General features: G+C 51.8%; 1 protein-coding gene across 6 annotated transcripts in view; it reads left to right on the forward strand.

Annotated features, from left to right (window-relative positions):
• Positions 1–15000, forward strand: part of FRMPD3 (FERM and PDZ domain containing 3) — a 65989-nt gene extending 50989 nt beyond the window's left edge. For all 6 annotated transcript variants that reach the window (XM_074551761.1, XM_074551764.1, XM_074551759.1 and 3 more), the window contains 3 exons: positions 2716–2860; positions 7359–8174; positions 8945–15000. In XM_074551761.1, the coding sequence (XP_074407862.1) occupies positions 2716–2860; positions 7359–8174; positions 8945–11784 (3801 nt within the window). In that variant the 3' untranslated portion in view covers positions 11785–15000. The remainder of the gene's footprint in view (positions 1–2715; positions 2861–7358; positions 8175–8944) is intronic.
• Positions 15001–22055: the final 7055 nt, after the last annotated feature.

A 22055-nucleotide genomic window follows, 5' to 3' on the forward strand; every position in this document is an offset into this window, starting at 1 on the left:
TTACAAGAATGTCAACATCAGAAGGCTTAGAAGAACTTAAAAAATCAGGGTGACAGCCAGGCACTGTGGGCTCCCAGGCCATGGGGAGATGACACATCCACAGCATGGGTGGATGGCTCCAAGCTGCACCTGAAGTGATTTAATCCCCAATAACAATATTTAAATGCCTGACAGTTGAAGAACCCTCACACAGCTCCTCTGTCAGTGTATCAGAGTAATCTTTTCTAAGCTGTAAAATTAACCAGATTCTAGATTCCTCCTTTTCAGAGCAGAGTGCCACAGTTAACCCCTGCATGCCATGCATTTATAGCTGGAAGCCATTCTGGAGGCTGGACCTGCTTAGAGACCTGGTAGGGAGCTTACAGCACCCTGGTGCTTCATTGTAGTCAAGGAACACCAGTCAGGGTTGTTGTATCTCAGTCCTGTCACCCTTCAGGAGGACTGATCCAGGGGCTGTGTCCTGCAGCAAGAACCTGCAGTCCCATCTCTGGATGGGTGGGAGCGTCCTGAGGCAGAGGCAGCTGAGCAAAAATGGAAACATGGAAAGATGGAAATGGGTCCTGGAGATGCTGGTCACCAGCTGGGAAATGTGGAAAGATGGAAATGGGTCCTGGAGATGCTGGTCACCTGCTGGGAAATGTGGAAAGAGGGAAATGGGTCCTGGAGATGCTGGTCACCAGCTGTGGCACTGGGGCTGCCCTGGGGCTGCAGGGTGAGCACTGACAGGGGGGAAATGAAGGTTCATAGCCCTGTGCCACTCTGCCCTGGTGGGATTCACACATGGTGGAAATTGTCCCCTGCTTCTCCTTTAGGATTGGGACTCTCAGCCCACCTTGGCCTCTTGGTTTAGTCTCCCAGCAGTGGGTGTCCATCACCCACTGCCTCCCTCCCACTGGGATTTGCTCCCTCCCTTGTTGCTGGCACTCCAAACCCTGCAGAGCAGAGCAGGGAAAATGCACAAAGATGTCCTCATTCAACAGATGGCTTGAAAAATCCAGGAGGGCTTAGCCCTGTGTAGAAGCCACTTGTTTTAAGGATGCTTCATACACAGAACACATGGTTTCCCTTCATCACTTGTGTCAAGACTGGAGCTGGGCTAAGAGGTGTCACCCCCCACCACTGCATGCTGCCTCCTCTGAGCTATGTTGAGAACCTCTTCACTCCTCCCTCTCTGCTTTGGTACTTCCCCTTTGATCTGTGTCATCTCAGGTTTATTTTCCAAAGAGAGAGCCTTGTCAAGCAGGCAGGGGCAGAGCCTCTCAGCAGAGCATGTTCACTTGTCAGGCTGCTTCTCCTCCACATCAAGTTATTTCTTTTCCTTTATCTTCCTGCACAGCAGCCAAAGAGGGAATTTCTTCACCCTGGCCCTGGGAGAAATGTGCCAGGGGCCGGCACGGCTTGGGGATCTCATGTTGATGGCTTCACACCCAAGTTTGTTGCACTTTATGGTCCAGAGCATGACACTGGCCTAAGGTGGGCCTTGCTGTGCCAGAATTGGCTTTGTGGCTTACAGAAGGAAATATTGAGCAGAGCACAAAACTGGCCAGTGGGTACCAGGAACCTCTTGTGGTTATAAAACAAGAAAACCAAAATAGCTTTAATGCTTTTCACACTGTGTAGGCTTAAGCGTTTTGTAAAACAGCCTTGGTGTTCCCTGAGTGTGGTAAATGAGTTCTTCTGAGTCCTGGAGGGCTCAGTGTGCAAGAGGCTGAGTGTGCAGCAGTTCAGCATCCCCAGTTGGCTCAGATATCCCCTGTACCTAGAGATGCTTTGTGCAAGGGGTAGGTGAGGGCAGGAGCTGCTTTTGCCATAACTGTTGAAGGCACCTGTCAGTTTTTCCCATCTCATGGGTCTGTCCTGTGCAGAGCTGGGGGCTCAGATGGAGCAGAGATCTCCCAGGTGAGCTGTGCTGACAGACGCTGCTCTGCCCAGCCTGCTCCAGCAGTGCCCAGGACCTCACTGGGTGGGTAACAATGAATCCCACCCCAACAGCTTCCCTGGCACGCTGATCCTCTCCTTGGGACAATCTGGGAGCTGGGAGTGACACTGTCTGCTGCTAGATTGTGCTGTGAGGTTATATGTGTCACACAGATCATGTCTGAGTTTTATTTCTCTTTAAAGCAAAGCTCTTTTTTAGCATGCAAATAAATACTCTCCTAAAAGGGAAGGCACCATCTGCTCCTAAGCACAAATTTAATTTTCCAAAGGGTTAGGTTTAAATAAGATCCACAGTCTCAGAGTGGTAGCTGGGGGAACCTGTAATGGGGTTTGGCCCTTTTGGCATCCTGCTGGAAGCAGATATTTTAATTTATAGTAGGGAAACACAGTGCCTGCAATGAGAGAGGGGTTCTGGCAGCTCCCAAACTCCCTGCACTTCTGGCAGCTCTGGAGACTCCCAAACTCCCTGTGCTCCTCCAGAGGCCCTGGTGGTTAAACAGGTGGGCTCAAAGCACTGATATGCACACAAAGGATCAGAAGGACATTGTTGTGGGTCCCTCAGCAAGCAGGAACCACAGCTGCAGCCAGGCACCCTCCTGTGCTCAGCTGGGTGAGCGGGAGCCAGGCTGTGCAGCTGGCTGGTTTCACCTGGCAGTGCTGGGAGCACCAGCAGCTCACCAGTTCCACCAGTGCAGGGCCCAGCAGAGCCCTGGGCAGCTCTGGTGCCCATCAGCTGAGCCAGGGGCCCTCACTCTCTCTGTCCCTCTTGCCTTGCAGCCCCTGGTGTTGCTGATGGAGTGGCCTGAAGCCACCAACTTCGCCTGCCTCATCGCGGGCTACTGCCGGCTCCTGGTGGACTCCAAGAAGATGATCCTGTCCAGGGCCCCCAGCCAGCCACCCCCTCCTCAGATTATCAAGGCAGGTACGTTTCAGCCTCTGCTTTCTGTGCCAGCCCCTTGTCCAGCCCCCTGCCCTCCCCTGCAGCATCAGGGAGGGAAAGGCTTTCCCTGACAGCTCCCATTCACCTGGAGAAGCAGCAGGCTCCCTCTTTAACCCTCTTGGCAAGGAGCCAAGAGACAGGTGCTCATTTTGGGCCAGCCAAAATGACTTGTGGTGTCAGCTCAGCCCCTAAACACTCCCCATGAGCTGTGCTGGCAGCTCCTGGAGCAGCTCCAGGAGGGGCTGTTTGAGGAGGAGCCCTGTGAGGCTGCCAGCCACAAGCTGGGGCTCACAGAGCAGCCTGTGCATTCCCTGGCTGGCATCCTGCTCCACCCAAGTGTGTGAGCTCAGGGGCTGCATTCCTGCTGCCTCTGACACTGCTGCCCCCAGCCTGGGGCTCTGAGCCTCAGGGGCAGCCTGTCACAGTGGTCACAGGGGTTTGCAGGTGAAGGGAGAGACCAGAATGTTGACTCTATGTTCAGAAGGCTTGATTTATTATTTTATGATATATATATATATATTACATTATAACTATACTAAAAAGAAATAGAAGGAAAGGTTTCTTCAGAAGCTAGCTAAGTGAAGAATAGAATAGAAAAGAATGATAACAAAAGGCAGCTCTCTCGGACTCTGAGATAGCTGTCTTGATTGGCCATTAATTATAAACATTCAAGATGGCACAATCAAAAATCTACCTGTTGCATTCTACAGCAGCAGATAACCATTGTTTACATTCTTTTTCTGAGGCCTCAGCTTCTCAGAAGGGAAAATCCTAAAGAAAGGATTTTTCATAAAAGATGTCTGTGACAGCAGCCCTGTGAGCGTGGCTGCTCTGCTGATTTCCTAAATCAGGAAGGAAACTTGGCTGCCCCAGCTTTTCAGGGGGCAGAAGGCTGGTCTGGACACAGCAGGAGCTTCTGTCCCAGCAGGCACCAATGCTGTCCCTTAGGGATGGATTGCAGGTGTGAGTCACCCTCCAAAAAGAGCAATGATTCTCAAGAGTGATTTCAAACGAGAGCCAACCATGAACCACATACTGCTGCTCACATCCAATATATTTTGTATAGGAACTATAAAATAGGGGTTTAGTGACTGGAGATGGGCAAAATACCAACCCAAGGTCACTCCCAGACCCCTCAAGTGACACTGCAGCTCCAGAGAGCTGTGACAAGTGCTCAGTTTAGGTCCAGTGTCAAAACTCCCTTCCCAAGATGGGCCTGGCCTGGGGAGGAGTGCAGAGGGTCCCTGGGAAAGCCCTTGGTGCCTTTGAGGAAGGCACCCAGGCATGGATTTGGCACCTGTGGGAGGACACACTCACAAGAGGGATCAGGAAAGCATCTGCAGCAGCCTCAGAATCCAGGACAGGCCTGGCAGGTGATTTTGGTGTAAGTACAAGCAGTTTCCTCTCCTTTCTTCCTCTGTGCCCCTGACTGACAGCTGTCACTGTGCTCTGCCCTGCTTGCCCTATGGAAATGTATTTAATCACATTTTGCGGTGAGCAGAGGGTGTTTGCAGCTGAGCTGGTTTAGCTGCCATCAGAGTGCTCATTCCCTGGCTTGTGGGACACAGGGACATGTGGCTGTGGGGAGTCAGAGAGGGGAAGAGCACCCCACACCCAAGGGCTTTTTCAGGAGGCTGGCAGCACCACAATTCCTGGCATCTGGGGATGTCTCAGCACGTGCAGGAGATTTTTTCCCACATTCTGTGGCAATAGCCAGAATTTTTTTCCTGAGGTTTTGCTTCAGGGTCTTCATCCAGCCCTCTACCAAAGAGTTGTAGGTCTTGCCCTGCTCTTGTCAGTCTCAAATAACCAATCTCAGTAACCCTGCAGGGTGGGAGTGATGTGAGAGGGACTCACAGAGTGGGCAGGACAGCAGTGGGTCTGTGCCAGCCCTCTCTGGGTGCCCTGCTCCATCCTCCTGGGTGCAGTGAGAACCTCTGTGACCTGTGGGGTGGAGCAGGTCCCTTGCAGACCCAGGGCACTCAGCCCAGCCACCCTGCAGGAGGAGTGGGTTTAGGGTGTGCTGGGCAGTCTGCTCACATCCTGCTCTCCTCAGGGCTGCAGGCTGAGCTGTCAGAGCTGGCTGGATCACAGGGAGCAGGGATGCTGATCATTAGCACATCCTTGCAGGAGAAAGCCCCACTGGGATGAATTAAGTTAGCCCAGACTTCCCAGGCTGCAGGCAGACTGTGCCAGAATCTTAAATGTAAAAATCAAGCCTTGGCCCATGCTTTTACCTAGAAGAGGAGCACATCCATCTTCCCTGAGGCCCATTAGAGCCTCCTGCTGAACAGCAGACATTTTTAGAAATGCACACGCTGTCTGAACGTTGTCAGTGAGATCCATCTCTGCATCTCCCTGAGGAGCCATATGCCACAGCCTTGCCCTCCAGTGTGCCCTGCTGGAGCTACCCAGGTGATTCAGCTCCCTGCCCCTTCTCCCCACTCTCACCGTCAGCCACCATCAGCTCTGTGCCCTTAGCTGCTCTCTCAGCTCCTTGTCAGGCAGTTTTCTCCCTCCTGAGCATGCAGCAGCTGGATTTTGGATTTTTGGGGTTTGGCCCCATTCAGCAGCAGGCCTTGCCTTGGCATGGGCATCCAGCAAAGCCTCTACCTCAGCCTTTGCCACCCTCCTGAAGCCCACACATGCCCAGCTCTGGCAGCCTTGTGCTCCCTCACCCAGCTGTCATTTCATGGCCAGGCATCAAAGAGATTTTGTTTTTATTGGGATTTTAGCATTGCAGGTGATGAACAGTATAATACAAACATGTGTTTGGGGAGACAAATTGTCCAATTTGTCGAGCTAATGAATTTAATTAGGATTTATTTGATTTAATTTCCCCTTGGTCAGACAGAACCTGCATCCCCTGGCTCTCAGCACAGCTGCACAATCCAACCTGCAATGCAGACAGATTCCCCTCCTGAGGGATGGACCTCTGGCCAGAAATTCAAGTAGTATTTCAGCCACTTTCCCTGCACAAGGGAACAAGGGGAGGCTGTCACTGGGAGATGCTTAACAGCAAGAGCAGCAGGCTCTGTTATAGCCAGCCTGATCCAGTAGCTGTCAGCCTGATAGAAATAGCACATGGATCACAGGCAGTGAGGGACAAAGGGCTGTTCCCGTCACTGGAACACAGCCAAACTGCAGTGGATGTCTCCCCAAAAGGCAATATTACTCCACTATTAGTAGTCTCCTGATGAACACCGCTTGGTGTGGCCAACATTACCCAGAAACGGCAACAATTCCTTCTTGCCATATAACATGTGAGCTGGCAGGCTGGGGCTGGAGGTCCTTGTTGGAGCAGCTGGGCTGCTCCTGCTGCCCTCTGGACACACTGGTGGGTCAGTGATGAGCACCCACATCCCTGTGTCCAGTGCCTGCTGTGCTGGCCAGCCCTCCTCTGCCTCTGTCTACCCAGCAGAGGGATTGAGCACAGGGACCTTCCTGGCACCAGGACTGTTTCATGTCCTCATCAAGGACACAGTGGAGTGAGAGCCCCCTCAGCAGGTTTGTAGATGACACCAAGCTGAGTGGTTTGGTTGATAATCCTGAAGGATGGGTGACATCCACAGGGACTGGATAAGCTCCAACAGTGGCCCCTGGGAATCCCATGGGGTTCAACAAGGCCAAGTACAAAGGCTGTACCTGGGGCAGAGCAACCCCAGTACTGATCCAGGATGGGGATGGACAGATGGAGAGCAGCCCTGCAGAGGAGGACTCAGGGATGCAGGGCGATGAGAGGCTGGACAGGACCCAGCCATGTGCACTCTCAGCCCAGAAAGCCAGGAGTGTCCTGGGCTGCCCAAACAGCAGCAGGACCAGCAGGTCAGGGGAGGGGATTCTGCCCCTCTGCTCCACTCTGGCCAGACCCCACCTGCAGTGCTGCCTCCAGCTCTGGGCTCCCAGCACAGCAAGGACATGGAGCTGCTGGAGCGAGTCCAGAGGGAGGCCGTGAAGATGATCAGAGCACTGGAGCACGTCTCCTAGGTGAGAGAGTTGGAGCTTTTAATCTAGAGAAAAGAAGGCTCCAGGGAGGCTTTTTAATAGGACTTGTAGCTATAGGACAAGGGGCATAGGTTTTAAATTGAAAGTAGATCCAGATTAGATCAAAGAGGAAGGGTTTTATGATGAGGGTGATGAGGTGTAGGCACAGGAGCATTCAAGGTTTCCTTGAGTGTTGGACATGGCTCTGAGCAACCTGATCTAGTTGGTGTCCCTGCCATTGGACCAGATGGCCTTGAAATGCCCCTTCCAACTCCTTCTGTGGTGCAGGACATTTTTCCTATCTCATTCCTGGCAGCCAGGCCCAGCAGGTTTTCCAAAGGACAGCCAGGTGGGCTGGCTGTGCTGCAGGGAGCGTGGGTGTCCCACTGGAGGGCAGAGAGCACAGGGATGTTTCTCCAGGGTGGGCAGGAGCTTCCCCAGCTGTTTCCCCTCGCTGGGTGCTGCTGCTAACGCTCCCGTTGTGCTTTTGGTTTAGATTACATCAACGCACACAACTTCCAGCGGCCTGCCACGGCAGGGCACGTGGGAAAGAAGGAGAATGGGCTGGTGTGTGGCTCTGCCACTGTCCCCGGAGCAGCCGGGGCTGCTGCCAGCCGGGACTCGGAGCTCATCCGCTTCTGCTACCTGCACATGCGAGAGCAGAGGAAGGAGAGGGAGAGCGCCACGGATATCAATGAAAACCTGATCTTTTTTGAGGAAACTCGTCCCAGGACCAAATCTGACCCCACTTCCAAAAGCTCTGGCCAAGGCTACAACGGGGCAGCCAAGGAGTGCGACCCGGCTGGCCTCGAGCAGGAGAGGCAGGGCAGCAGGGCCAGGGCTCACACCATAGACACGCACCTGCGCGGCGACAGCGCCCACCTGTACTGCGAGTCCTGCCAGGCCAAGATCCGGAGCCGGCTGGCCTCGGGCACGGCGGGCAAGCCCGGCAGCACCCGCGACACCACCGTGGACCTGATGTCGCTTCCCCCTCCCGGCAACGACGAGGAAGAAGACGAGACAACGTCCCTGCTCCCCGCCATCGCCGCTCCCCCTCCTGGCTTCCGAGACAACAGCTCCGACGAGGACGACCCCAAGCGCCGGGCGGCTGCCCAGAGCCAGGAGCAGGGCCGGCACCTCTGTGGCATCCTGTACGACGAGATCCCGGTCACCCTGATCGACAGCGTGCAGCCACGGACCGTGCGGGACCACGCCCAGGAGCTGGATGATGCCCTGGTGTCCACCCTACAGGCGCTGGAAGCCCTGGCTGCCTCAGAGGATTGTCCACATCCCCCACCACAGCAGACAGCAGGTATTTCCGTGGCTGTGACTCCCTTTTTTCCCTATAGCCTTTCTTTCCTACTGTACATCCTTCCCTTTAGTCTCGTTCCATCCTGTAAGTGACTGTGAAGCAGCTTCTAGTAAAAACTTGTGGCAGCAGGCTGTAGCAGGAGCAGCCAGGTTGCTGCTCAGATTTCTGAGAAGCTGAGGTGGGACTCCTCTCCCTGACAGAGGCTGAAGGAGTCTCTTGGTTTGTCCCAAATCTGCCATATGCCACAATGCTGGGGTGAGTCCATAACCAGCCAGCACTGTGTGTGTTCCTCCCCACTGTGACCCCTCTCACCTGGGACCTTTGGCCATCAGTCTCTGCAGGTTCCCACCCAGGTTTTGCAGCATGTGAACCCTTCACAGGGCAAACCTGCTGCCAGATGGGTGACTCTGGGACCAGCCTGCTGGCAGCACAGTCCCTTGTCCCACTTCCCACCTTGGTTGCCCTACTCACTGTGGCAGAGTACCTGTTGCCCGATTTTCCTTCTCGTGCCAGACACATCCCTATAGCTCTGCTACCACGAACAGTGGAAAGCTTCACAGGATCTTTTCCTGGGCCAGAAGCTCTTGCTGAATTGAGCTATCAAGCCAGCTCAATGCTGACAAAGTGATTTCCCTTACAAGCCTTAACTCTTAGTTGTGAGAAGCCGCAGAAGTTTCTCCAATGTGCCCTGCCACAAGGAGTTCCCCTCTCCTCCACACAGCACTGTGGTGTGAGGGTTGTTGTGGGGTTTTCTTTGTGTCCCTCCTCAGGTCTTATTGTCCTGGCTGCCATCACTCCTGAGTCATCCCTGGACTCTGGCCACGAGACAAACTCCTCAGAGCTGACCGATGTCTCAGAGATGGTCTCTGCCATGAAGCAGCACCAGAACGCTGCCTATTTCCTCACCCAACACATCAACAAAGAAAACCTCCTGGCCAGGAAGGACTTGCCTTTCCGAATCCAGAGCTGTGCTGCCCAGGCTGTTCTCACCTCCCCCTACGCCCTGAGCCGCCAGGAGCCCTCACTGAAGCCAGCCTTCTCCACCCAAAGTCCCAGCCTTACCAACTGCAAGAGCAAGCAGGAGCAGCAGCCCAGGGAGCAGAGCTGCACCTTGGCTGCCCAGCCAGGGCTGAGCCCCCAGCTCAGTGAGCAGGGCAAGGGGGCTGCTGTGCCAAGCTCTGAGTGCAAAGCTGCTGCAGCTCACACAAAAGCTGCCTTTGAGGTATCTCTGCATGCCACAGCAGCCCCAAGCAGGGAGCAGGCACAGGATCTACAAGAGAAGATGCCCAAGGAGGTGCAGCCAAGCTCCAAGCTGCTCCTGGATCAGAAGAGCAGTGTAGCTCCAGCCATCATTTCAGCTGCTCTGCAGCAGGTGGCAAATGCAAAAGCCTCAGCTCCCCAAGTGGTATCAGCCTTAAAAGAAGACCAGAACGTGAATGGTACCAGCAGCAAGCCTTTGACACTTAAAGGAGGTCCACAAACTGCAGAGACACTGTGCAACTGTCAGCAGCAGCAGGTCTCTCCACAGCAGCACTGTGAAGTTTCTCCAAGTCCTAAGGAAGCTCCTGGCAGTCAGGCTGAAGCTTTCCACCTTGCCTCAGCAGGTGAGGAGATGATGCCCAGTAAGACTTTTGCCTCTAAAAGCTACCAGCAAAAAGTGAGTAGAGATGCTGCAGGAAAAGCTGCGAGCGGAGAGACAGGTCAGAAGGCAGGTGGGGAAGCCACAAGCCTCGTCTTGCAGAAGCACTCAGCTCCTTCAAACCAAGGACAGAAAATACAACAGGAAAGCTCGGCCAAAATCTTAAAAGCTGAGAGCAGCAATGTGCACTCTGCATCACCTGGTAGCACTTTCAGGAGCACCAGTGAGGAAGCCAAAGGGCCAATCCAGCTGATGCCCAGATCCGAGAGCCTGCAGATTAGCACTGTGCCTTCCAAAAAAGTAGAGAAAGTCCTGGAGGTAACCCAGCAAGATGCTGATGTCCCAGCTAAACCCAAAGCCCCAAAAGCTCCCTTCAGGCTTAGGAACCTGTTCTCTGCAACGTTTCCCACACGGCTGAAGAAGGAGACGGACGAGCGGCAGGCCCAGCTGCAGAAGGTGAAGCAGTACGAGCTGGAGTTCCTTGAAGAGCTGCTCAAGCCAAAGAGCAAAGGTGACCTCCCACCACAGGAGTACCTGCACCCGCCTGCCCCTGGGCGCTGCAGCTGCCAGCTGAGGAGCAGTCCTGTGCAGAAAGTGCCAGGGATGTCCAGGGAGCAGAGGCGCAGCTGCGACTGCAAGCGGATTTGCAGGGGAATGAGGCCACCCCCCAACCAGCTGGTGGTGCCAGAACTGGAGAGGCGAGGCAGGGATAAAGCTGCAGATGAGCAGAAGCAGGTGGAAGCCATAAGGCTGACCAGCATGAGCAGCCCTTCCAAAGGCAAACGGATCCGATCCACAAGTTTGGAGTCCAGAGACAACCGGTCAGACCCAGAGAACGGCATGTCCTGTCTGACAACGTGCACCTCCCGCGGGGAGTGCATGGGTGCACCCCACTACAGGAAGCTCTTGCGTCGCTACAGTGTCAGTGAAATAGATAAGACTGAAAAGACATCCCTGTCCTCTGATGTCTACCAGAACATCTACACAACCAAGCAGAAAGGCCCCCAGAAAGAGCCTGAGCCCAGCATCCTCTGTCCTGTTCTGAAAAGCAAAATCCAGGAAGCCACTGGAGTGGCTGACCCCTCCTACGTCCAGATAGCACAGGACAAAAAGAGTCAGAAGGGTTCAGCAGTGTTCTCTGTCCAGGAGGAGATGTACCCGAGTCCTGCTGAGCTGCGGGATGAAGACATGGAGGATGAGAAGTGCTGCTCCATCCGCTACTGCTTCTACTACAGGAAATGCGATGTTGCAGATGATGGGAGCGAGAAGGATGAGCTGTCCTATTCCATCCCCATGCAGATACTCCCAGGAATGAAGCTGGACAATCAGATGGTCCCAGTAATGAGCAGGACTCTTCAGGTCCTGGACGCAACAGCCTGCAGCAGTCCCAACGAGAGCCAGACCCAGGAGATAGATTTAAGGACCTCCAGTTTTGAGGGGAGCTTGGCGAAGATCAACACCCTTCGAGGCCATGCCTACAGCTTCCCCAACGGGTTCCTGCAGGTGCAGCTGGACACCAACGAGCTCCTGACCATCCTGAGGCAGTGTGTGCTGAGCCCCGAGGTGCGGGACTGCAAGCCCTACATCTCCCAGCTGGCTGAGTACAAGCAGGAGCTGGCCCTCAAGTTCAAGGAGTTCCGGGCATCCTGCCGCCGCGTGGCCGCCGTCGACAAGAGTCCCACCCACATGCTGTCGGCCATCACGAGCAGCTTCCAGGTGCTAAGCAGCCTCATCGAGACCTTCGTGAGGCTGGTGTACGTTGTGCGCTCCGAGTCCCAGCGCCAGGAGCTGCTGACCAAGGTGGAGGAGGTGGTGAGGAACTACACCTTCCTCCTGAAGGCTGCCGAGGAGTCCACGGCCAGGACGCTGAGCCACCAGCACACTGTGGAGCAGCTGGCCCGCCAGTCAGCCACGGTGGCCACGGTCATGAGCACCCTGACGCGCTCCCTGAAGACGCTGATCAATAAGTAAAGCCAGCTGTGAAGACCAAGGAGGCAGTGTGTGCCAGGCCACGCTCTCACATCTCACAGGTCTGCTGAGGATGCGGTGCCTGCAGGCCCACGCTGACCACGGTCTGCGGTAGCCAAGACACTCTTTGGTCTCTGCAGAATGCATGGTTGTGTTGGTGAGGGGTTTGAAGGGTGAATCTGTGCCCTGTCACAAGCTGTGCAATCTGCTGGTCCAGGGGCTCAAGCTGTGCAATCTGCTTGTTGTCCCACACTGGCTCGTTGGTGACAGTGCTTGGGAGGTGCAGGCACCCCATCCCCACACCAGTGTGGTTCCATGGGGCTCTGGGCCTTGCTCCTGCAGACCTCTTTCACAGTTTGTGGTGGGCCAGTGAGCTATCAGGAGCTGAGCTGAGATCTCCTGGCTCCCCTTGGGCACTCTGGAGCCAAACCAGTGTCTTGCCACGTAAACAACTCTTCTGCCTCCAGGATCTTCCTGGCCCACAAACACAACATAATCAGCAGCAGATGGGATCTGCTGCTGTGCTGGGACTTGGCAAGCAGTCCTAGCAGGTTATGGTAGGTTGCCATCATGCTGGCACAGAGCTGGGCACCCTACTGGGCTCTGCTCTCACAGCTTAGGCCCCAGTGCTCCAGTCCTGAGCACAGGCACTGCCTGTGCCACTGGCAAGGGCTCAATGCCTGCAAGGGGGGACAATCCAGAGAACCACAGGACTGTCAGTCCGACCTCGGTGACAAGAAGGTCACAGAGCAGACGATCATGAGTGCCATGCCATGGCACACACAGGACAAGGGGTCAGGCCCAGCCAGCACAGGGGAAAGGCAGGTGCTGCTTGAGCAGCCTGGCCTGCTTCCATGACAGGGTGACTCTCTGTGGGTGAGGGAAAGGCTGGATTTTAGTAAAAAATCTAACACTGTGTTCTTCACTGTGTTCTTCAGCATTCACCTGGAGAAATATGGATGGGTGGATGGATGGATGGATGGATGGATGGATGGATGGATGGATGGATGGATGCGTGGATGGATGGATGGATGGATGCGTGGATGGATGGAGAGGCCCCAGAGAGTGGTGGGGAATGGAGTTAAATCCAGCTGGGGCCATCACCAGTGGTGTTCCCCAGGGCTCAGTGCTGGGCCCTGTCCTGTTTAGTACCTTTTGAGGACACCCCCAGTCAGTCTGCAGGTGACCCCGGTTTGGTGGGAGTGCTGTGCTGCAGGGCAGGAAGGCTCTGCACAGGGATCTGGCCAGGCTGGCTCCATGGGCTGAGGCCCAGCCAGGCCCTGCCCTGGGTCACACCAAGCCCTGCAGCTCCAGGCTGGGCAGAGGGGCTGGAAAGGGCCTGGTGGGAAAGGCCCTGGGGGTGCTGCTCACCAGCAGCTCAACAGGAGCCAGGTGTGCCCAGGTGGGCAAGAGGCCACGGGCACCTGGCCTGTCCCAGCCATGATGGGGCAGCAGGACCAGGACAGTGACTGTCCCCTGCCTGGGCACTGCTGAGGCCACTCCTCAAATCCTGGGTCCAGCTCTGGGCTCCTCACAACAAAACAGACACTGAGGGGCTGGAGCATGTCCAGAGAAGGGAATGGAGTGGAGAAGGGTCTGGAACACAATTGTGATGGGGAGCAGCTGAGGGGGCTCAGCCTGGAGCAAAGGAGTCTCAGGGGGGACCTTCTGGCTCTGCACAACTCCTGGCAGGAGGGAGCAGCCAGGTGGGGATCGGTCTCTTCCCCCAGAGACAGGATGAGAGGAAAGGGCTTCATGTTGTGCCAGGGGAGGTTTAGATTGGTTGTAAGAAAAATTTCTTCACTGATGGTGGTCAGGTTTTGGAACAGGCTGCCCAGGGAAGTGGTGGAGTGACCATCCCTGGAAGTGTTTAAAAGACCTTTAGTTGTGGCATTTGGGGACATGGTTTAGTGATGCCCTTGGCAGTGTTGGGGGAATGGTTGGACTCAATAATCTTAGAGGTCTTTTCCAACCAAAACAATTCTGTGTTCCTCTTCTGGATGGCTGAATCCATGCTAGAGACCCTGCAAGGAACCCAGACTGATTGATCCTTGACCACTGCACGCCAGAAGCTGGGCTAGCAGCTGAGGGGAGACCATTGTCACACCATTCTCCAGAGGTCAGGTTCATGTCCCCAAGGCTCAGCCCAAACCCTCTCCTATTTCTTTTCACTGTGACCATCAGAGAGGAGCCCTGATCAGCTCTGACTGTGAGCCAGGCAGGGGCTCTCCTCCTTGCCAGGGTGTTGGGGTTCCTTTTCTGTCTTCACCAGGCTGACTGCCATAAGAAGCATTATTTAGTTCTCTGAGGTGGTTATTTACTTGGAGTTGGGGGGTTTGTTTGTTTGGGGGTTTTTGTTTTCACTCCTAGGTGAATGGTAAAATGATTCCTAGTTGTGTTCCTCCCCACCCCAAGGCTCCCCTCCTCCTCCTCCTCCTCCCAGTCGAGTAACAGACATAACCAATGAGACAGCCTTAACTGGTGTTCCCCTGCAGCCACCCACCCTCCAAGAGAGAGCAAGGAGAGAAATGCAAGGTCACCCATGGCATTGCCCTCACCCTGACACCCACTGCAGCTCGGGATCCCTGTGCCTGTCCCTGTCACTGCCTCTGGCCGGGCAGGAGGGCACAGCCCTGCTCACAGCCCCGGCCTCAGGGGGTGAGGGCAGCTGTCCAAGCCAGGCAGCTCGCCCCAGCCCTTGGGGATGAGCAGTCGCTTCCCATCTCTATGATTTTTGATAAATATGCACATTGGAAATGTCTCGTTCTTCCATAGGAGATATGGAAATGCACAGATGTGCTTTTAACACTGCGTCCTCGGAGTGCAATAAGCTCCCCTGGCCCGGGGCTGTCAGCAAGGCACAGAGCATCCTGCTGTGGGGACAGCCTCCTGATTCCAAGAACCATGTAGCAAATATCCAGTGGAAGAGCCAGTTGGGACTTCAGTCCATGGTGGGCAAGGCCTGTTTCAGTGCTGAAGGCTGACAGGGTGTTTTCCTTTTCCCTGGGAATTACCTAGTTATGAAACTCTGAGTTTCTTCAAAGCTCCCCGTTATGCCTATATCATTCCTCCATAAATCTCTCAGTCTAATACAGAGGAAAATTTTTTTATTGTCTGTATATATTATATATAAATAAAAATATATGTTATATCTATACACAAATTTATGTCTTGTTTTACAAACAAGAAAGATTAAATATATTAATCTTAATATCCAAACTAGCATTTGTGTCTTTTTTTAAGAATTTTGTGGAAATGTGGCTATTCTTAGAAGTACAAGACACTGTTTGTAAGCAAAACCTCCTATTTTTGTTGCTACAGAAATGCAGGTATCACAGACAGGTTTGAAATGAACTGTTTGACTTGCCAAGGTCAGTTTTGTTTTGCTGATAGCTGTTCTGGTTTAATTCTCCCCCAGAAGGGGAGGGCAGCAGCAGTCACCCCTTCAGTGCTGGCACTGGGCACTGTGGCCATGCTGGGACACCCTCCTGCCCTAAAGCTGGGGAGAAAGGGGGGATTTGACAAAGCCCTGCCTGGTCCCTCTCAGGTGAGCCAGGTGAGCCCCAGCTCCAGTCGGTGTTTTCAGCCAAGCCTTGAGGTGACAGTGTGGCCCTGCCATCATTGGCCTGATGGCTCTGCTGCCCTCTGGGACTGCTCTGCTGTGTCTGCAGGCAAAGCCCAGCAGGGCAGAATGCCAGACCAGGGGAGAATTCAGAGCCAGGCAAACAATTTCCTAGCTACAGATGATATCCAGTGTACACGTCTTTGCCTGGCACCATGAACTGCTCTCTGTTTGTCAGGGAGGGTTGTCCCTGCATCCCCACAGTCTGCTCCCTGCCTTAATCTCCTCTAATCGATGTCTACTCTCAAGGAATTCTCCCCAAGGCTCTATCAGTGACCATGGACAGAAAAGGAACAAAATTTGGGCCATTGCTGGTCCCTCTAATGCTCAGGAGACCAACAGAGGACCTGGACCAGCTCCAGTCTGTTTTCACCCAAGCCTTTCCCAGCCCTTCTGCCTGGGAAGAGGTGTCAATGTGGCCCTGCCATCACTGGCCTGATGGCTCTGCTGCCCTCTGGGACTGCTCTGCTGTGTCTGCAGGGAAAGCCCAGCAAGGCAGAATGCCAGACCAGAGGAGAATTCAGATCCAGACAAACAATTTCCTAGCTACAGACAATATCCAGTCTTCACGTCTTTGCCTGGCACCATGAACTGCTCTCTGTTTATCAGGGAGGGAGGTGTTGATGTGTGTTCACTCTCTACACCCCAAAGCCTCCAGGAGTTATTAAAGCCAAGTCTAATAAGGATCCAACCCAAAAAAAGCCCCTTTAGGAACTGGGTCATTCTCTAGATGGGGGTTGAACGTGTTGTCTAAAGCAAAGGCGGCAGCACTTGAGACTCACACAGCTCTCTGTGCCTCCAGGCTGGTTATTTTAATCTGCATCACACCCTTTCCCATGCTGAACTAACAGTGACACTGAATGGCACAAAACCCACCTATTTATAAAGCTGGATATGGATCAAAAGCACGGAAAAGCCAAGAGGTTTTCTAACAACCCCCAGAGCCTGACAGTGTTATTGACAGCAGGCAGTGAAATCAGCGATTTCAGACTCGGTGCTTGGTACCATCTAGAGGGCAAGAAGCACACACCAGAATGGGTTATTTGTACAGGAATGTTATCCAGGAGCAGCCAGATGTCCCTCTGAGAGGAGAGGAGCTGGACTGGTACATTCCCTGCAGGATGACATTGCTGTATTCCTCTCGAAGGTCCAGTCCCTGCTCTTGTTGGGGACTTGTAAATGCTGCCAAAGGAAATGATCCAGGTAAAACGTTCTTGTTAATGGTTCTGAATCACAGCTATTTTTAAAAAATGCATCTCAGTTACACAGTACAGAGAAAAGTGGATTTTTCCCTCCAAATCTAGTTGCTGTCTCACTGCCCATCTCTCTGCAGACTGCCTGGTTCTCATTTAGCACCAACAGTTCTTCACCTCAAACCCACTGTGCCCCAGGAAGTCAAAGTTAAAACACTGTGTGATAAACCAATTTTTCTGCATCCCCTCCCACCAGAGCAATCTGCCTGAGAGTGGCAGGTTGTGTTTGCTGCCCTTCAGCACCTCCTCACAGCAAACCAGCAGTACCTGCCCTTCTCACATTGCCTTCCCCTGAGTGTTCTGCTGTAGCCCCACAGCTGGTGCAGATTTCCTCCAGGACCTTCCCAGCTCCTGGACCCAGCCACAGCATGCACTCCTGGCCATCTGATGTCCCTGCATCCCCACAGTCTGCTCCCTGCCTTAATCTCCCCTAATCTATGTCTGCTCTCAAGGAGTTCTCACCAAGGCTCTATCAGTGACCATGGACAGAAAAGGAACAAAATTTGGGCCATTGCTGATCCCTCTAATGCTCAGGAGACCAGCAGAGCACCTGGTGTGCTGGTTTTGGCTGGGCTAGAGTTAATTTTCCTCACAGCAGCTGCTGGGGGGCTGGGTTTGGTTTTGTGCTGATAACCCAGGGGTGTTTGAGCTCTCCCTGCGCAGGGCTTGCTCACAGCCAGGGCCTGTCCTGCTCCTCACTCTCACCAGAGAGGAGCTGGGGGGCACAGCCAGCACAGCTGATCCCAGCTGAGCCCAGGGACACCCCAGACCTGATGGCATCACCCTCAGCACACAGAGCTGGGGAGAAGGAGGAAGGGGGAACATTCTGGGTTTGTCTCCCCAAGTAATCGATGGAGCCCTGCCTGCCTGGAGCACCTGCCTGCCATGGGAGGCAGGGGATGAATTCCCTGTTTTGCTTTGCTTGCTAGTGCCTTATCTGTCCAGCTGTGTGGTGCTGCTTTGCCAGCTGATGTTCAACCCCCCTACCTGTTTGTCAGGGGTTAAAGTATCAAAGGCAGGGGCTGGGAAACCAGCAGGCCTCAAGCAGCAGTCCCAAGACAGGTTTTGTGTCTCCATGAACTTTGCTGGCCATTGTCAGCTGGAGACAGCAACTGGGCACATGGCTGAGAGCACTTTGAACTCTAATCCCCATGGCAGAGCAGCCACATTCTCCTGTCGGGATTTCCACCCTCTCCAAGGTCTTGGCAGCACTACACAGGACTTGCAGGAGCCCCAGATACAACAGCAGAATAGCTGGGACCCACTGCTGCTTTCATCGTGCCCAGGGGAGCTGACAGTCAAATGGAAGTGAGTAATGTCTAAATGTTATCCTCATTTAAAGCAGAATGTCTGGATTGCTGTGTGAAATATCCCAACAAATCCTGGATTCCTGTGTGAAATATCCCAACAAATTCCTCTCGTGGGCAGTCACAGTGGGGCTGGGCAGGACACCCATGGACTTCTGTGCACGTGGGAGAAGTCTGCCAGGGAGCAAAGTCATGTCAGCCTATTTACAGCACCCAAACATACCTGATATACACAAAAACTGTCTGGTTTAGTGTATATATTTGGAAATTTTTCCAGAGGTTTTGTGTCATGTTATACAATTCCATGGAGCAGACACCTCATCCCACTGCAGCTGCTGCAGAACCCCCCAGGCCACTGAGATGGTGTCCCTGGCTGTCACCTGTCCCCTACTCACAGAATGGATGGAGGGGGCTTCCTGCAGCTGCAATATTAAAATTATTAAAAAGCAAAAGTTATTAAAAAGCAAACACACCATGCCCAAAGTGGCAGGAATTCCAGTGCTGCCCCTCTAAAGCTGAGAAGATGAAAGGGATGGGGACATGCTCTGGGTCAGGACACCTTAAAATGCTTTCCTAAACCCCACTTTCAAAAAGCACCTTGGAAATACTCCTAAATCTAATGAATATTCACCTCTTCCCAAGGCAAAAGGCCTCATTCCTCATACTTTTACCTGGGCTGCTTAAAAAGGCACAGTAAGAACGCTGAGTGGAAAGAGCAGGAACACAAAGGGAACCAGTCAGGATCATTTAAAAACGATCTCTATGTCTGTATTGGTTCTAGTGGAGACTTGGCAATATCATTTATTGCCCAGAATTTTCACTTTTTCTGATAAACGGTGTGCTTTTCCTTGGTGGGTGTGGTGCAGGGATGTCCTGAGTAACTCTGGGAATATTTACAGTGCTAAGGGTGAGCACTATTCCTAAATTTCCCCATTTCCACCTGCCCTCATGTCAGTCTTTCACCTTTTTGGCATCAATTTTCAATCTCCCTCCCCTTTTTAGCCTCGACTTTTCAGCCTTCCAACTTTTTGGCATTATTTTTTTTTTCTCATCTCTACTTTCTTATCCATCTTCCCACCTTTTCTCTACCTCTACTTTTCTTTACTTTTTTTTTTTTTTGACCTGCAATTTTTCCAGCCACCAAGGCAAGAGGGCAGAGCCCGGTGTAATTTCCATCAAGTGCCATTCATTAACAGAGCTGGCTGTGAGGAACTGAAGTCACAAGGCAATAGAAAGAAATAACAACCCTCAGCCACGGGATTTTTGCATGAAAATGTGCTCTTGATTAGTGGCTGGTGGTAATTGAGTGGCAATTGTATGCAGGAAAGTGCCAAGAGGGGGACGAGGGCTACTTGTCTTGATTGATGTCGCCATGAAATGTGATGCTGTTAATGTGCTGCTGGAAACTTCCTGGGAATTTCGTTCTCAGCTTGTGACACACAAAGGTATTTCTGATTAATTGCACCTCCTCCGAATCAGGTAAGTAAAGATTTTTTTTGGCTGTTTGTGTGTTTTCAGGCTCTCCTCAGTTGGACGCTAATTTAATTCACAATTTGCAGAACTTGATGGAACACAGCACCTCAGGCTATGAGCTTGTCCTTTCTGCTTGTCCAGGCCAGCTTGTGCTTGTCCCTACTGTAAACCACTGGCAAATTAAATAAAATCCTTTCGATTGAAAGGAAATAATTCAATTTCTCGTATTTTGCTTTCAGAATGAGGCTCACCAGCTGCAAAGAGGTGCTTTGGGGTGAATAAGGGCATCCACACCAGAGCTGAGACACTCCGGTGCATTTTTCCATGATCTGTGACCATTTCCCTGAGCATCCTTTGACAGCAATCCTGACTCCCAAGCCAGTTCGGTTTGGTTTTCAAGGGATGCAAGCAGAGTGTCTCCTTAAATCCCAAGAACCAGATAAACCTCTCACTCTTCAAAGCTGCTCCTCCTTGTCCCTGCATGGCAAAGCACCCTGCTCTAGACCAGCAGTGGCTCAGGAACCTCCCGAGCGAGTTCTGCTTTTGTTTAACTCAGACTCTGGTGCATTAAGAGCTTCTCCTTAAGCAAATCCCCGAGGTTATCCTGTTCCCAGAGCTCGGGGAGTCGTTATGGAGGTGGACTTTTGTCCTCAGGAACAAAGCCCTGGCTAATCTACAAAGGCTCCGTGGAGGCTCAAACAGGAGGGGAGCAAGTGGGTGTGAAAACACACCTGGCTGCCAGCTCAGAAAGGGAAAAAATATCTTTGATTTTACACAGAGCAGGTTGCTAGTTCCTGGTTTTAGGATTAAGGATTTAATTACATTTTTTTTTCTTTCTTTTTTGGTTTTAGGATTAAGGATTTAATTTTTTTTTTTTTGTCCAATTTTTCACTCCCCCAAATCACATCTCTGTGATGCCAGGAGGATCCTGATAGGAAAGCTGCTTCCAAAGTCCTGTGGAGGGAAGCCCAGGCAGGGCTCATTAATGAGAGGCAGAATTTGCATGTTTAAATACACCCTCTGCTGCCTTGAGTCTCAGGGCCCCACTGTCTGGTTCACAAATAAACTGAGAAGTTTCTGTTTCTGTGCTTGGGCACAGAAAATTCTCATTCTGTATTCAATTAAATGGAATTTAAAACAAGAGGTTTAAGCAAATACTTCAAAATCCAAGGTGTGCCTTAGACCTGGAGGTAGCAATAAATGGCTGCAGGGATGTGGATTTGGGGCCAAAATGTGTCTGCTGGAAAACTGGGAGGTAGCCTCAAATCCCATCACTTGAACCATCAGGTAGCCACTCCCCAGTAGAGTTTTCTTCACTGGTAAGATTAATTTTGTTTGTTAAGATGAATGTTCTTTGCTAAGATAAGCAACAACGATTAGCAACAAATTAGAAGCAAAAGGTTGTGTTCTTCCTTCCCCATTCCCTGCATTTGTTGTCTGTCACAGCATCTCAAAACTGCTGCAGCTACACCAGAAAATAATCAAAATTGCCAGTATTAATATTCCAGTTCCATCCATGCAAAGCATGGGAATCGATATCTATTTTTATGCAGATGAATTCCAAATTTAATGACACTGTACAAAGTGTTCTGGAAAACCTCCTCCAAGCATGGTATTGCTGTTATTAATTCATGGGTCTTTGGGGAGAGTGGCAGCAGCATTTGGGGCCAGGGGAGTTTAAGAAAATGAAGAAAACACGGCCAGCTCCATCCCCCTTGATTGTGGATGATTTCTTCTGGTTGAATTCTCAAGGACTGGAAGCAAATCAATGTCAAATCCACTGCAGAAGTTTATTGCCTCTCAGAAATTCAGGTAATATGAGCAGGAATTATACAATTGCATAAAAATACTGAAGAAGCCGTGGGTTATTTATATTTTTGTATGTTTATATAAATGTGTCAATCTTCCTCCTTCACTTTGTGGGGAAACAACAAGCACAGACAGGGAGTGAAGAGTCCCTGGCTTGGTCTCATCATTATCCTGGACTTGCTGGTGTTGTGTGTCTGACAGAAACACAGAAATGCGAGCATTTATCAATTCCTGCATTTCCTGTAATGAAACACAGGGTCTTTTTATTTGGAAGGGGGTTATAATAATGTATACAAGCTAAAACTTGAGTATCATTTCCTTCAAAGTAGTGAAAGGTAATTTGAGATAATTAAGTCTTAGAAAAAGGACAAGACTATATTGGCCTATTAATAACCGGAGACCGGATCAGAAATTTAGAATGACAATAAAACACTATAAAAATAACTTTGGTGGGATTCCTGGGGGTGTCCTGTGCAGGTCCAGGAGTCAGGACTTTGTGATTCCCTGACAACCCAGCATATTCTATGATTCAATTATATCCAGGTTTAAAGGTTAACAATCCAGGTTTAAAGGTTAAAACCCCTTAAGCACAATGTTTATTTTCACCAAAGATAAATTAAGGTGCATAATGCAGTCACATACAGATAATTCACAGAAGACTGATTTGGTGTTAGCCTATAGTTAGTTACATATATCATTATATATATTATTAAGATACAGAGATACACATATATGTATCTATCTTATATATCTATATGTATATATATATAGATATAAATATATAATTTGGTATGAAATTGGGTACAAAAT

The sequence above is a fragment of the Zonotrichia albicollis genome, chromosome 14, assembly GCF_047830755.1.
Source record: "Zonotrichia albicollis isolate bZonAlb1 chromosome 14, bZonAlb1.hap1, whole genome shotgun sequence".
NCBI lineage: Eukaryota > Metazoa > Chordata > Aves > Passeriformes > Passerellidae > Zonotrichia > Zonotrichia albicollis.